The sequence below is a fragment of the Athene noctua genome, chromosome 20, assembly GCF_965140245.1.
Source record: "Athene noctua chromosome 20, bAthNoc1.hap1.1, whole genome shotgun sequence".
In the NCBI taxonomy this organism is placed as follows: domain Eukaryota; kingdom Metazoa; phylum Chordata; class Aves; order Strigiformes; family Strigidae; genus Athene; species Athene noctua.
The window spans coordinates 6288636-6300741 of record NC_134056.1 but is presented as its reverse complement, the minus strand read 5'-3'; the positions used below and the strand labels follow the sequence as shown (position 1 = coordinate 6300741).

The 12106-nt window shown below is 54.1% G+C and overlaps 1 protein-coding gene across 1 annotated transcript; it reads right to left on the bottom strand.

The window, feature by feature from the left end:
- Positions 1–1117: 1117 nt before the first annotated feature.
- On the bottom strand, positions 1118–10496 carry PTGES (prostaglandin E synthase). Its single transcript, XM_074924037.1, has 4 exons — positions 10437–10496; positions 9810–9992; positions 8308–8390; positions 1118–4767 (listed from the first exon to the last, which is right to left on the bottom strand). Exons 2-4 carry the CDS (start codon positions 9915–9917, stop codon positions 4518–4520), a joined length of 441 nt encoding a protein of 146 aa, XP_074780138.1. The 5' UTR covers positions 9918–9992; positions 10437–10496; the 3' UTR covers positions 1118–4517.
- Positions 10497–12106: the final 1610 nt, after the last annotated feature.

Genomic DNA, 12106 nt, shown 5'->3' with positions numbered 1-12106 from the left:
GACATGAGCCTGCTCCTCACCCCACTCCCCAAGGAATGGCACCCAGCAGCTCGCCCGCCCTCCCTCCCTCCCCACCGAACCCCCCCGGGCGTGCCCGCAGCTCCCTGGCCAGCCAGCACCCGGGCGAGTGTCTCCGTGGGCGAGGGTCTCCGTGGCACCAGGGCGGGGGGGAGCAGGGTCCCCCCGCAGCGGGTGCTCGCAGCCACACGAGGGTGCTGCAGTCCCGCGCAGGGGAGCGCAGCGCAGCCCGCGGTAGCCCAGCAGGGTCGGGGGGTGCAGGGCAGAGACCACACCACACCCCCCCCATCGTGCTGCTCTGCCTCACACCCCTCCCCACACAGGGACCCTCCACACACCTCCTCCCTCTTCCCTGCCTGGGGCTGTCACCCACGTCGCCAACAGGGGACATCAGCTCCAGAGCCGGGTGGGAAAAAACCCGGTGGATAAATGTTTCCTTGTGCCAGCATCACCCTCGTGTATGCCAGAGAGGAGCAGGGAACACCGTTGTCTTTTCCAGGGGAATAACCTCTGGGATGTCCACAGCTGTAGAGCTGCCTCTCCCTGCTCTCCCTACAAGTCACGGGAATCCCAGTTCCTCAGGAGAAATAAGGGGATTTGCGTGGCAAAACCCCACAGATGAGATGGAAGAGCCCCACATCTGCTAGAGAAGATTTTGGGAGGGCAGAGAAGGCAGAGTGACCTGTGTCACAGAAGAGATGCGCAAGGTGGGATCTTAGACCCAGACCCCAGCAGGGGGAAGGCCTGGATGAACGGGAGAGACCCGGGGAGTGGAGCAGGCGGGTAAGGAAGGGGTAAGCCCGAAGCTCAGGGGTAGGAGAGATCCTGGGGCTGAACTGTCTGGGTGCAGAGGGAGGGGAAGTGGCTTGTGCTGGGTCTCTGCTTGCTTTTCCCCCACCTCCAGACACCTTGGGCTCAGCAGGGCAGAGAGAAGACATATACTGGCAGTGTGAATCATATTTAAATATTAACTACCAAACTCTGTTGTTCTGCAGTCCCAGGTGGGTTTCTCAGTGTTGCCATTTCAGGTTTGAGCCAGGTGTGAAACCCACATTTTTGGCACATACACCACACGCGCCAAACCCCAGAGCCTGGTAGATGCAACCACTGTCCCCACTCTCCTGGATCTGCGGGAGAACCTGGGCACATCCTTCCCCAAACCTGATGCTGGGGCAGGAATTTGGGAGCTCTGGGATTCAAGATATTATTTAGGAGAAATCAGGAGATGCTTTAGCTCATCACTTGCCCTGCACACAGCAAACACCATGGGCTGTGCTCAGGGGAGAGCCAGGGACTCCAGCCGCCTCGGTGCTGGGAGAGCCCTGGTGGGGCTTGGGCTGACCAGGCAGCCAAGAGCCAGGCTCTGTCCTGCCTCCCACAAACCTCCCCAGCATTTCAAAATAAGCACAATGGTTGGGCCTCTCTGAAGTTTGCCTTGTGGGCTTTTTCTGTTTGTTTTTTTGGAGCCAGGAGAGTTCACGTTCCCAAGCTTTTCCCTGCAGCCAGTACAGCAGGGTTTATTTTTTTTTAATAAAAAAGAAGAAAGCAGAGCTCTGCATGTAACCTTGGCTTCCCTGAGCAGGGCATCTGCCCCAGGCACCAAACAGGCAGTTTAGAAGAGGCTGAAGGAGCTGGCAGCTCTGGGGGTTGGGGGGGGGGGATGTCTGCAGCCCCATTTCTTCCTTTCCATGCCAAAAATCTCAGTCCCAGCTACATCTCTAACCACAGCAACATGTATTGGAGAGAATCCATTTTACAAAGCTGTTGCCTTTCTTATTTGAAAGCAAAAAGCATGAAGAAAAAAAAAACCTACCAAGTGGAGCCATTTTGTCTATTTCAAACAGCTAATGCAGACACTGGTGGGGCAGCACCTCTCAAAACACTAACAGTTTAAGAAAATAGGGGAAATCCGGGGAATTGGGGTGTTTGCTTCCCAGCAAGCTCCTAGCAAAAAGAGGGGGCTACTGAGCTTGAAAAATACAGGCAGCTCCTCTGCATCATTATCACAGAAATGAGAAAAATCACATCTTATCTGAACTTCTCCCAGCCCTCCAGGATTTAAGCACCAGCATGGCTCTGCAGGGCAAGAAGCACGCAGCTGAGCACAGGCAGGGTGTGAAGTGAGTTTGCTGCGACAAAGCCCCTCAGACAAATAGCTTACTTTGGGGGAAGCTGGAATAGAGGTTTGGGTGAACACCGAGCTTTATAGCAACCTGCTACTCCAAGAAAACTGAGTAAGGCTGCTTTGCAAACCCCAGCTCTGCTGACTGTAAAGGATCAGCACAAATAATGCACACCTGGAAAAGCGCTTCTTCTGCAGGGCAGGTGAGTCCAGAGCAAAGGGATGTCTCGTTAGGAGTCCCGGGGCACTCTGGGTTCTGCAGCAGGGTTTAGTAAAGCACTTTGCAGCTGGGGAGGCATCCTGCTGGGCTGGACCCAGCTGCTACCCAGCTGCATCTGCTGCTCCCGAAGGAAGGATGTATCAGCGCACAATGATTTGTTTTTATTGGGAATATTTGCTTCCTGCCACCAGGATGCATGTGCAGCAGCAGAGAAATGTACAGGGGTTTGAGACCTTGTGCACCATGTGAGGCAGAAAAGGCTTGTTAAGAGGGGTATGTATTACCCAGACATCTGTTGAGGCTGTGTAAATGAGAAGTGGCCAAGAGCAAACTGCTGAACCTGCAGTCCTGCCCACCTTCCACATGTGGAGGGCTCTGTGTCCCCCACAGAGAGCAGAGTGCTCTGTGCCAAACCTCACCAAACAGCTTGGCCTAAGGCCACGTCTGCGCTGGGGCAGGACTTACTGGCACAGAATCTGCTGCCCAAGCTGGGCAAGAGCTCAGAGCATCGGTCTGGGTCAGAGCATCGGTCTGGGCTGGTGTTTGACCCTGTGCTTTGTGCAGGCAGGCGCTCAGGGAGGTCTCTGTAAGAGCATCTCTGAGGACAGAGGGGTTAAGGGAAGAGCTTTAGTGCTTAGGACAGGTGGAAGGGGAATTTATTTTCTGTTCATTCTGGTTTCCTGCTGTGATCTGAGTAAATCTCTGTTGCTCTCAGAGGAGGGAGGAGGCACTGAGCAGAGGCTTTCTCCTGCCTTGTCCTCCATAGGGGCGCTCCACTGCGTGATGCCATTGCCTGGAGCAGCCCTTGGCACTTGGACACAGTGGCATGGCAGAGGAGCTCGCGAAGGTTTGTCACCCTGTGATATGCTGGCCCCAGTCTCTCCTCTCCAACATAACACCCTTCAGGCGACACCACAGAGCAGCGGTATTCTGCCACGGGGTGCCTCAAAGCCAGTCTGCTCATTTCCAGAGCTTTCTGCAAACACCAACTAATCCAGGCTGCGCCTGGCTCGGCAGCAGTGGACAGCAGGAAACAGCTGAAAGAAAACACCCCCAAAGCGGTCACGGCACATTCCCCGAATAGCAACGGCCGTTCTGTGGCCAGAGAAAGGCCACAAACAGAGGGGGAGAGATTCAGTCAGTGGCCCTGGGCATCATGATGCCATGTTTTCGGGCATCAGCAGCATGTGAACGCAGATACCGCGCTTGGGAGAAAGCTCTGTCTGCACACTGCGAGCCCCCTGTTTTGTGTGAGCATCTCAGTCTTTCCAGAAGTCCCAGAGCTTTCTGTCCGGCTCTCTACAGGGTAAGCGATTCCTGTCAGCTTCTCCAGGCACCTCCCTCTGTGTCTTGCCACGGCGAGACTGAGATGGAAAAGCCACGGCTGCTGCTGGCTGGGAGCTGCCAAACACCAGCCATGGGGTGTCCTTGCTGGGACAGGCAGGCTCCTGCCTGCAGTGAGGCTCCTCGGCAGGGACCTGTGTCCCGTGGCGTGAGACAAGGCAGCGCTGGGAGCGCTGAACGCTTCAGTGGCTTCACGTCACCCCTGAGATTTTGACTTCCACGTTACGCTGCCTGGCAGGCACCTGCCTCCTGTCCTCCTTAGGGGAGAGGGAACCTATGGGAACCCCTTCCCCACAGACCCACACAGCTGGGCAGGAGGAGGGCGGCTGCTTTATCTTCTGCTATCACCTACATCTGCTGACCAAGACACCTCATGGGACCCTCATGATTTTCCCTTCCTGATTCACAAGGTGTTCATGAGCAAGGGAAAGGACACATCTTCCCCTTCCCAATTCCAAATGCGGTTGGGCCAGAAAACCATCTTTCCTTCAACAAACCCCCTCCTTGGTCGTTAGTCTGGGTGCTTTCCCTGTCCCACCCTTAGCAGGAGCAAGAGAAACCTGCCTCCACGCCCCCTTCCCACTCCACAGGGAGATGTGCCCCTTCTCTCTGATGACTTCCCTGCCCTATTTCAATAGCACAAGGACTTTCTCAAGGCTGCACTGAGCATCCTTGGGGCACAGGTGGCCTCCCTGGCAACATACCACTTGCCCCCACACACACACTCACACTTGCACACGCACCACCTGGTCCAGCCAGGGAAACCAGCAGAGATCAGGATGAGGGGGTTTGGCTGGCCGTTCTTGCCAGGCGTTACCAATACGGGGTGGTGGCAAGGAGGATCTGCAGAGCCATGGAGAAGCAGGGCAGCTGTGCCACACTGTAGGCCACGGAGCGCGTGGGCGCCTTCAGCTGCAGGAGGTAAGCGATGGTGTGGACGATGCGCCCCACACAGAAGATGAAGAAGTGGATCCTGGCCACTGCAGGACTGGGATCCAGCAGGGAGTAAATGGCTCCGAGGAAGAGGAAGGGAAAGATGTTCTCCATGTCGTTGCGGTGGGCCCTGAAAAAGGAGATAAGGTTGCTCCTTCCCACCAGGCTGTCTCCTATCCCTTCTAGCCAGAGTGCCCACCCCTGGGTGCTGCTTGCATTCTCCTCTGTTAGGTGGGGCAGATGCAGCCCCCAAAAGAGTCAGATCCCCCCTACACACACAGACAGCAGGATTTTGCAGATGCTGTCTCTCTCTCAGGATGCTGTGCTCCCAAAATTTGCCCTCTGTGGCTGGGATGCCTTTACCGTGATAGATGACAGCTAGAGGGTTAGAGCTTTTAAATAAACAAAGCAAAACAAAGACCCCGCGAAGCTGCGAAAAGCTCAAAGCTGGTGGGGTGCCAGCATGGCAGGCCCCAGATGCGGCAACGTTACACAATAACAAGGCAGTTTTCTGACTGCAGTTTTTCCAGAGAAGAAATTCCCAGGATGGGAGGGTTCGTGGCTTCGCCCCTCTCTGTAAGTACATCCAAAGAGGGCTGGGGAGGAGCACCCTGAGCTGCCCCTGCACCCTGCGCTGTGCCAGCAGCACCTGTTTAACTGCAGTCAGGCTGGAGGGGCTGCTGTGGCTGTGTTGGCCCAAACCTTGCACCTGCCCGGGTGTCACAACATCACCTGCCACCACCCGCACTGCACCACTACCGAAACAGGGTTTGATCCTGCCGTAGGCATAGGCTGTGTCCCTCCACCCTCTGATGGGAGGGAAAATGGTCCCCAAAGCAGCAAGGTTGTCCTAGCCCTCCCACCGCCTCCCCCTCTCCTTCTTTCGTTCCCCTGCGATGCAAGAGCTGCTTTCTGCAGCAGAGCCCTGGCCCCGTGCTTTGATGGCAGGACCCTCGGGTCATGCCCTGGTTGGTAGGGATGGATCTAGGGTGGAGAATGACCCAGGCACGAGGCTCAGTTGCCTTTTCTCTGCTATCTCTGAAGGTTTGAGACGTAGAGATGAAGCCTTAATAACAACCACCCTTGCTTTCCCATTTCTGAGCTCTGGGACATTTAAAAGTTCACAAAGCCCAGAGAAAACTGTAAGAGATTTTCTCCCTGAAGCAAAGGCCAAGATGCCTGTGCTGCTCTTCTGTGCAAGATGAGAAGTGGCTGGGAAGTTTTAGGACAGTCAGTCACAGCTCATTACTGCAGACACAGGCTGGGATAGACCTGGCTGAAACCCGACTTTGGAAAAGAAAGTGGGCTGTGTTTTAAGCCCCCTCTTCTGTCCCTGGAGTCAAGTCTATGGTGCAGATGTCCCAATGTTTGCCTCAACAACTGCCTCACCAAACACTGATTTCTTCAGGCCAAGGTTTGCCAAAAGCTTCTCCATCGAAAATTCTCAACACCAAGTGCCCTGTTTTTTTGGAGGGTGACTGTCCCCAGACAGGATCAGTCTCTGAGAATGGAGCAGGAACTGTGGGGGAGGGCTCCAGTCCCCTAGCTTGCCCCGACCTACTTCCCCTTGCTGGGATGCCTGGGGATGGGGGCATGAGCAGAGGCTCTGGGTCCAGCAGCTGCTTTCCATCACCACATCACATCAGCCCCTGCTAGTGTCCCTCACTGCCCCCTTCCCACGCCAGAGCTCAGCCCACGTACCGGCTCAGCAGGGCCACGGCACCTTCAGGTGAATATTGCACCTAAGTCATTTCCAACCCCAGCTCTGCTGAAGCATGGAGATGCACAGCCTGTTGTACCCAGCAAAGGGGGTTTCAGCACCCTATTATCCCCATAACTGGCAGGAGAGCAAGGGGCTTTCTCTTACCTGCTCTTTCCACCTCCATGGGGAGCAGTACCTAGCTTAAGGGCCACGTCCCCAAGAAAATGGGGGAAGAACATGGCCAGAATCCTGCTGGAAACCTTATTTCAGCTGCTCTCTGGGTGTGATTTTGGGACAGCATGGAGGAATTGGCATAGAAATGACACTAAAATGAGTCCTGCTGTTGTAGCAGTGGTGCCAGGAGGACTCGGTGGGGATGAGCTGATCAGAGCCTGGACACGGAGGAGACATATTCCCTGCCAAAGCCGGGAGCGTGGAGGGGAGCTGTGGGAAGCCCTCTGATCCTTCTGGCCAGATGGTCCCTGGGCAGAGCCAGCCCCTTCCCAGACACAAGGACAGGCTCTCCCACCCACAGTCCCTTCCCTTCCCAGCCCAGGGTCCGTCCCACTTGCCTTCCCAAGCCAGGATCACCTCTGCAGGTACCACCATGAATCCCTCCCACAGCCCAGCCAGGACTGTGGGGATGAACGCACTTTGCTTTGGTGTCAGCTGTGCTGGGAGAGGGGCAGCTGCCGGACACCCACCGCCCCACCCCGTGGCAGCCCCCTATGAACAGGCCCCCGAGGACTCAGAGGTTCAACAGGGGAATGGAATAACGGGGAGGAGAAAGGGAGAAAAGGGAGAAAGGGAGGAGAAAGGAGAAAGAACTGAGAGCAGCCGGGGGCCTCTCTAGGAGGCAAGGGGGAAACCTCCCTCCCAACTGCCACTTGCTCTCCCCTGCTCTGCCCCTGCCTTGGACAGACCCCAGCAGCCCAGTCATGGCTCTGCTCCCCTCCCAGTAACACCCAGGAAGAAAACCCAGCATCATCCTTGTTCAGGGGAAACACCTTGGGTTTAATCTGTCTTCCCCAGTGCTGTGAACAGATCAGCAAGGACTGACTCTGAGTGCTTTAACTGCACAGTTGGAGCCCAGACTTCCCCAGGTCTTTGATGCAGCTCTGGTTATTTATTTTTATGGAAGTTTGTGTTTTCTGACTAATCAAAAGAAGATTATTATTATTATTACTACTATTATTTTCTTTTTCCTAGCAAGGAAACGGCTTGTTTGCCATACTCCTCCCTCTGGAAGCCCAGAGATTAGTTTTTTAAAAGAAAATCTTGCAGGCTGTGAGAGGTGAGCGTTGTGGTCCCCCACCCACAGCGGGGCACGGCTCCAGCCCCTTTCCTACACGTCACCAGTGATCCAGCCCAACACTCGGGGCACCTCCTTCTGCTAAGGGGAGCAGCAAACCAAGCCTAGGGCTGAACAACCCCATGTCTAACCTCTGAGGAACTGTGAGCCCCACAGAAGACAGTGAGGATTCAGAGTTTGCCCAATTAGGGAGGCAGAAGTTACTGCAATCCTGTCTATCCTCTCCCCAAATCCCCAAAAAGGGCAGCCACATCCAGCACTGGGACCAGTCACACAGTTCCCTGTGCAGGGGGATCTGGGGGGATTTGGGGTCCTGTCAGAGCAGGGCATGAGGAGCCTTTGCATGTGGGTATGGGACAAGCCTTCGGGGGCTTGTGGGACTTTGAGCATCTAGGAATGAGTTTAATTGTGTCAGAGTGGGCTGCTGTAGCCAAACGTGGGTCCCTCCACGTGTCCTCGCTCCAGCACACACCATGCTCCCATTAAAGATTAAACTGCTCTAGCCTGCAGGGTCCCACAGCCCAGCTCCAGGCATTCAACTCACTTAGGTAATTACTTAATTAATGAGCCCTTTAGCTTCCCACTGCTTCTTTGCCAGCAGCTGCCAGGGCTCACCCTGCGGTGCAGGGGACATGCCAGCACCGCCGTGTACTCACCTGCGGCACCGCTCCACGTCGGGGTCCTCGCGGTAGTACTGCAGCCCCCCATTGCGCAGCGCATCCTCGGGGTTTGCAAACGCCTGCAAGAGAGAGTCCCCGTAATATACATTCTTATGATGTTTCCAGGAACTTCACAGGCAGAAGCTTTGCCTTTAATCTTTAAGACCACTGGGGATTCCCTCCTCCCGCAGTTTCTCACAAGCCTTCACAAACACAAGAGCAACTGCACTTCCATGTGCATGGTCCTGGGGGTTAAACCCTGCACCTCCCGACAGGTTTTCCTTATCTTCTGCAAAACCCAACGCCGGTCGCTGTGCAGGTTCCAAACTGGGGGCTTCAACGAAGCTCCGGCCTGATCCCAGTTCACCTCTCCCCATGAAACCCATTGAAATGAGACTTTGCCGACCACCAAATGAGTTCACTGCTGGCACAGAGCTTGCAGACACTGAGTGTGGCATCCAAAAGATAACCGGGACTGACAGATTAGTTCACCCTACCGAGAAAGAATATTCCCTGGCTGGCTTTTTGACTGTGATACTATGTGACTGAAACCAGCCCCAGGGAAATCGGATCCTACACTAATAAACTTACAAATAAAAATTATTTATAGGAGCTCCCCACCTATGCTCAGAAGCTGTTCTTCAGGGACCTGGTTACATGCAACAGCTGCACTTTGCAGCCTGGAAAGGACCCTGGTGCTTTCTTTAATCATGGTACAAGCCCAGACTGTCCCAGGGCTGGAGCATCATTTAGAAACACAAGGGGAAAAGCCAAATCATCATTTACAACGATGCTACAGCACAGGGATATCTCTTTGTATTTTATCTGAAGAAATCTCTCCCTCCTGATCCACTGATGCAGTCAGAAACACCTCAAATACTTTAAAAGAGATTTTACAGGCAGCTGAGTTTTGTCACAAGTTCAGTTTGGGTTGTGGGTGATAAAAGTTCCAGTTAACCCTGTCTCCTGACAGCAGCTAGAGTCCTCCATGGTCCTCCCTCTATTTTCCCCTGCATCCAAGAACTATTCCCCAAGACTTTCTGGTCTCCTGGAGCATTCACATAGCCATTCAGTCTCTGAAAGCTCAAAAGCTTTCTGCTACATTGCAAGAAAAAAGAACATTGCAATGATTTCTTCTTAAACCCTTCCCCCCCCCCCCCTTTTCTTCCAGACACGGCAAATTAACTATAAACAGTCCCTTTTCAGAAGCAGTTCACCTGCATGCCATTTTAGATCTAAAATTACTATTTAGATTAGAATTCAGAAATTATAAACATCAAGCTACAGATGGTAGAAACAAACAGAAAGAGCCAAAGAGAAGTGAGATACTTATCTGCTGCAGCTATGAAACATATTTTGCTTTCAACTTAAGTCAAAGAAAACTCAGCTTGCTTCAGGAAAACTTTGTTGGCCTTTACAGGAATAAAAGAAGAAATAGAAACCACAGAAACCCAAGGAAAAAGCCAGAAAGAGAGAAGGAAAAGGAAACTCGATCTCACCTTCTTTCTGAGTCTCACTTGTCCCGTAATGATGGCAACAACATACATTTTTAAAATCAAGATTGTGCTGTAGAACGTAAATGACATAAACACTTGGTTTTCCATCATTTTTGGGGAAGGTGCTGCTCGGTCGCCTGCAGCACTCGCAGCCAGCGGTGATCTTGCTTGGGCTGTGAGAGGGCTCTGCGGGAGAGGGGGCAGAAACAGACACATTTAAACACATCCCAAGCCACCGCTTTTTCTTCGGCGAATGCCCACAGCCCCTGTACACCCTTCAGGCTGCCGCAGCAGAGCTGCCGGTGAGCGAGCCCCAGACGGGGACGCGGAGCGGGCTGCTTCTGCTTCTCACACCCTGCTGCCACCGGCTCCGTGGGGATGCGATGCCCCACGCTGGGATACAGCCCCCTCGACTGTGTGGGCCACAGCAAGGCTCAGCCGGGCCACAGCTCGACTTCTTGCCTTCGTAAAACAGCCCACCACGACCCTCCCATCCCACCTCCCCTCCTGTTTGTGCCCAGAGGGATGGAGCTGCACGAAGCATCCCTCACCCAGCTGGGCACTGCTCACCCACGGACACGGCCTGATCAGCCCTGAGAAGAAGGAGTTAGGAAGAAGGTAGGCACCTACCTCAGTTGCATCCAGCCCTGTGCTCCTGCACTCCCTCCGTCCCCGATCCCACAGCCCACCCCTCCGTGGCACCGCTCCCAGTACTCCCCAGTCCCGCCCAGTGTGGGCTGAGCTCTCTCCTGGCAGAGGCAGCCAGCCCTCCTCTACACAACCACCTGCCGAGGGATGGGGCACAGGGGACAGAGCTGTCCTTTGGCCCACCAGCGCCCATCACCCGGGGGCCCGGGCTGCCCCTGCACCCCCCGGCTGGGAGCGGAGCTCCCAGAGTGACCAGTCTGGAAGCACAACCAGGCAGGTCGTGGAACCGCAAAGCCCCAAACCTGCAAATAGAAATAAACACCAGCCTGCCTGGCCCCAAAGATGGCTCGTCCTGGTTTTCTCTGAGAGGGTGAATCAGGGCAGTCGGGTGTAACTTTGTCCTCGGTCTAGAAAGTAGCTTTTGAATTTGGAGCTGGCTTTTCCCCAGCCATCAAACAGTGGTGAAGAAAGAGCGGGATCTAAGCCTCCGCAGGCAGCTGGGCTGCTCTTCCAATGCAAACCTTTAACTCCTTCCCCAGCTCTGGCCCCAGTGCTGGCAGCAGCAAACCTCCAGCAAGCCGGCAGCGTGGGGGCTGATATCTCTCCAAGTTTATTAGTGTTGAAGGGCTGGATTTGGGGTTTGGTTCCTTTATACAGAAAAAAAAAAACCCCTAAACTTATTTTAGGCAAATGGAAACCATTGGAGATTGAGTGGAAAATAAACACTTTGAGGATGTGAGCAGTTTTTTAATTAACTGACATATTAAAATAAAAAAGTTTGTTTTGAGCCACAAAAAAAGTCACCAAAAATAATGAATGGAGTGTGACAGTTTGCAATTTATAAAACCATCTATTGAAACATTAGTCCCTCTAGAAACGGTTTTGTTCTTCAGGGCTTTTAAAAATTTTTTAGTGTCCATTTAGCTAAACTAATCCCCTCCTTTCCAAAAGAATCCAGAGTAACCAGACACGAGCATCACACTCAGCCCAGGACCATGCTCCAGTCCCATCACTACAGACCTGTTGCACAAGGACAGGTGTGTCCCCAGCAAAGGGATGTTGGTGGCACCCCTCTCCTTGGGGGGAACAGGCTAAAGGAGCTTTTCTCCTGGGGGGCTGGTGTGAATTTAAGGCAGCCGCGTGCTCTGGGAACAGTGGCCCTGAGCCCAGGCGATACAGAGGTACTGTTGATACCAGCACGAGTCAGGTTATATGGACAGACCCAGAAGGTTGGCTCCTGCTGGGGAAGCAGACCAAGAAGGAAAACAGTCACCTCTCCATCTGGGCAGCAGCATCCCACCAGCCCTGACCAGAGGCCAATGGATGCCCCAGGCCAGCCCCCACCTCTGCCCTTGCAAAAGGGAGGATTACACCATTTCTGGTAATGTCAGCAAATGGTCAGTGCGGAGTCACACCAGGGCAGTTTTCCCACCAGGATCAGCACTGGACGGGAGGTTTTGCTCCTGCCATGCTCATCAAGGTCTAAGCTCTTCCTGTGCCTGCCCAGAGCAGTTGCACTGCATCCCGCCTGGCTCCAGACCCCTGCACTGCCCCCAACCTGGCAGGGCAGAGCTCAGAGCCAGAAAGAACCTTCAAGCACACAATCTCCCTCCCAGCATGGAGATCTGCAAATTCTTTACATTTGCCTCAAT

Excerpts from the sequence above, each read along its gene's own strand:
- PTGES (XM_074924037.1), bottom strand. The coding sequence starts at position 9,917 with ATGATGGAAAACCAAGTGTTTATGTCATTTACGTTCTACAGCACAATC. Across the intron at positions 8,391-9,809 it reads AAGTGAGACTCAGAAAGAAG|GCGTTTGCAAACCCCGAGGA; the intron begins GTGAGATCGAGT and ends TCTCTCTTGCAG. Across the intron at positions 4,768-8,307 it reads GACGTGGAGCGGTGCCGCAG|GGCCCACCGCAACGACATGG; the intron begins GTGAGTACACGG and ends CTCCTTTTTCAG.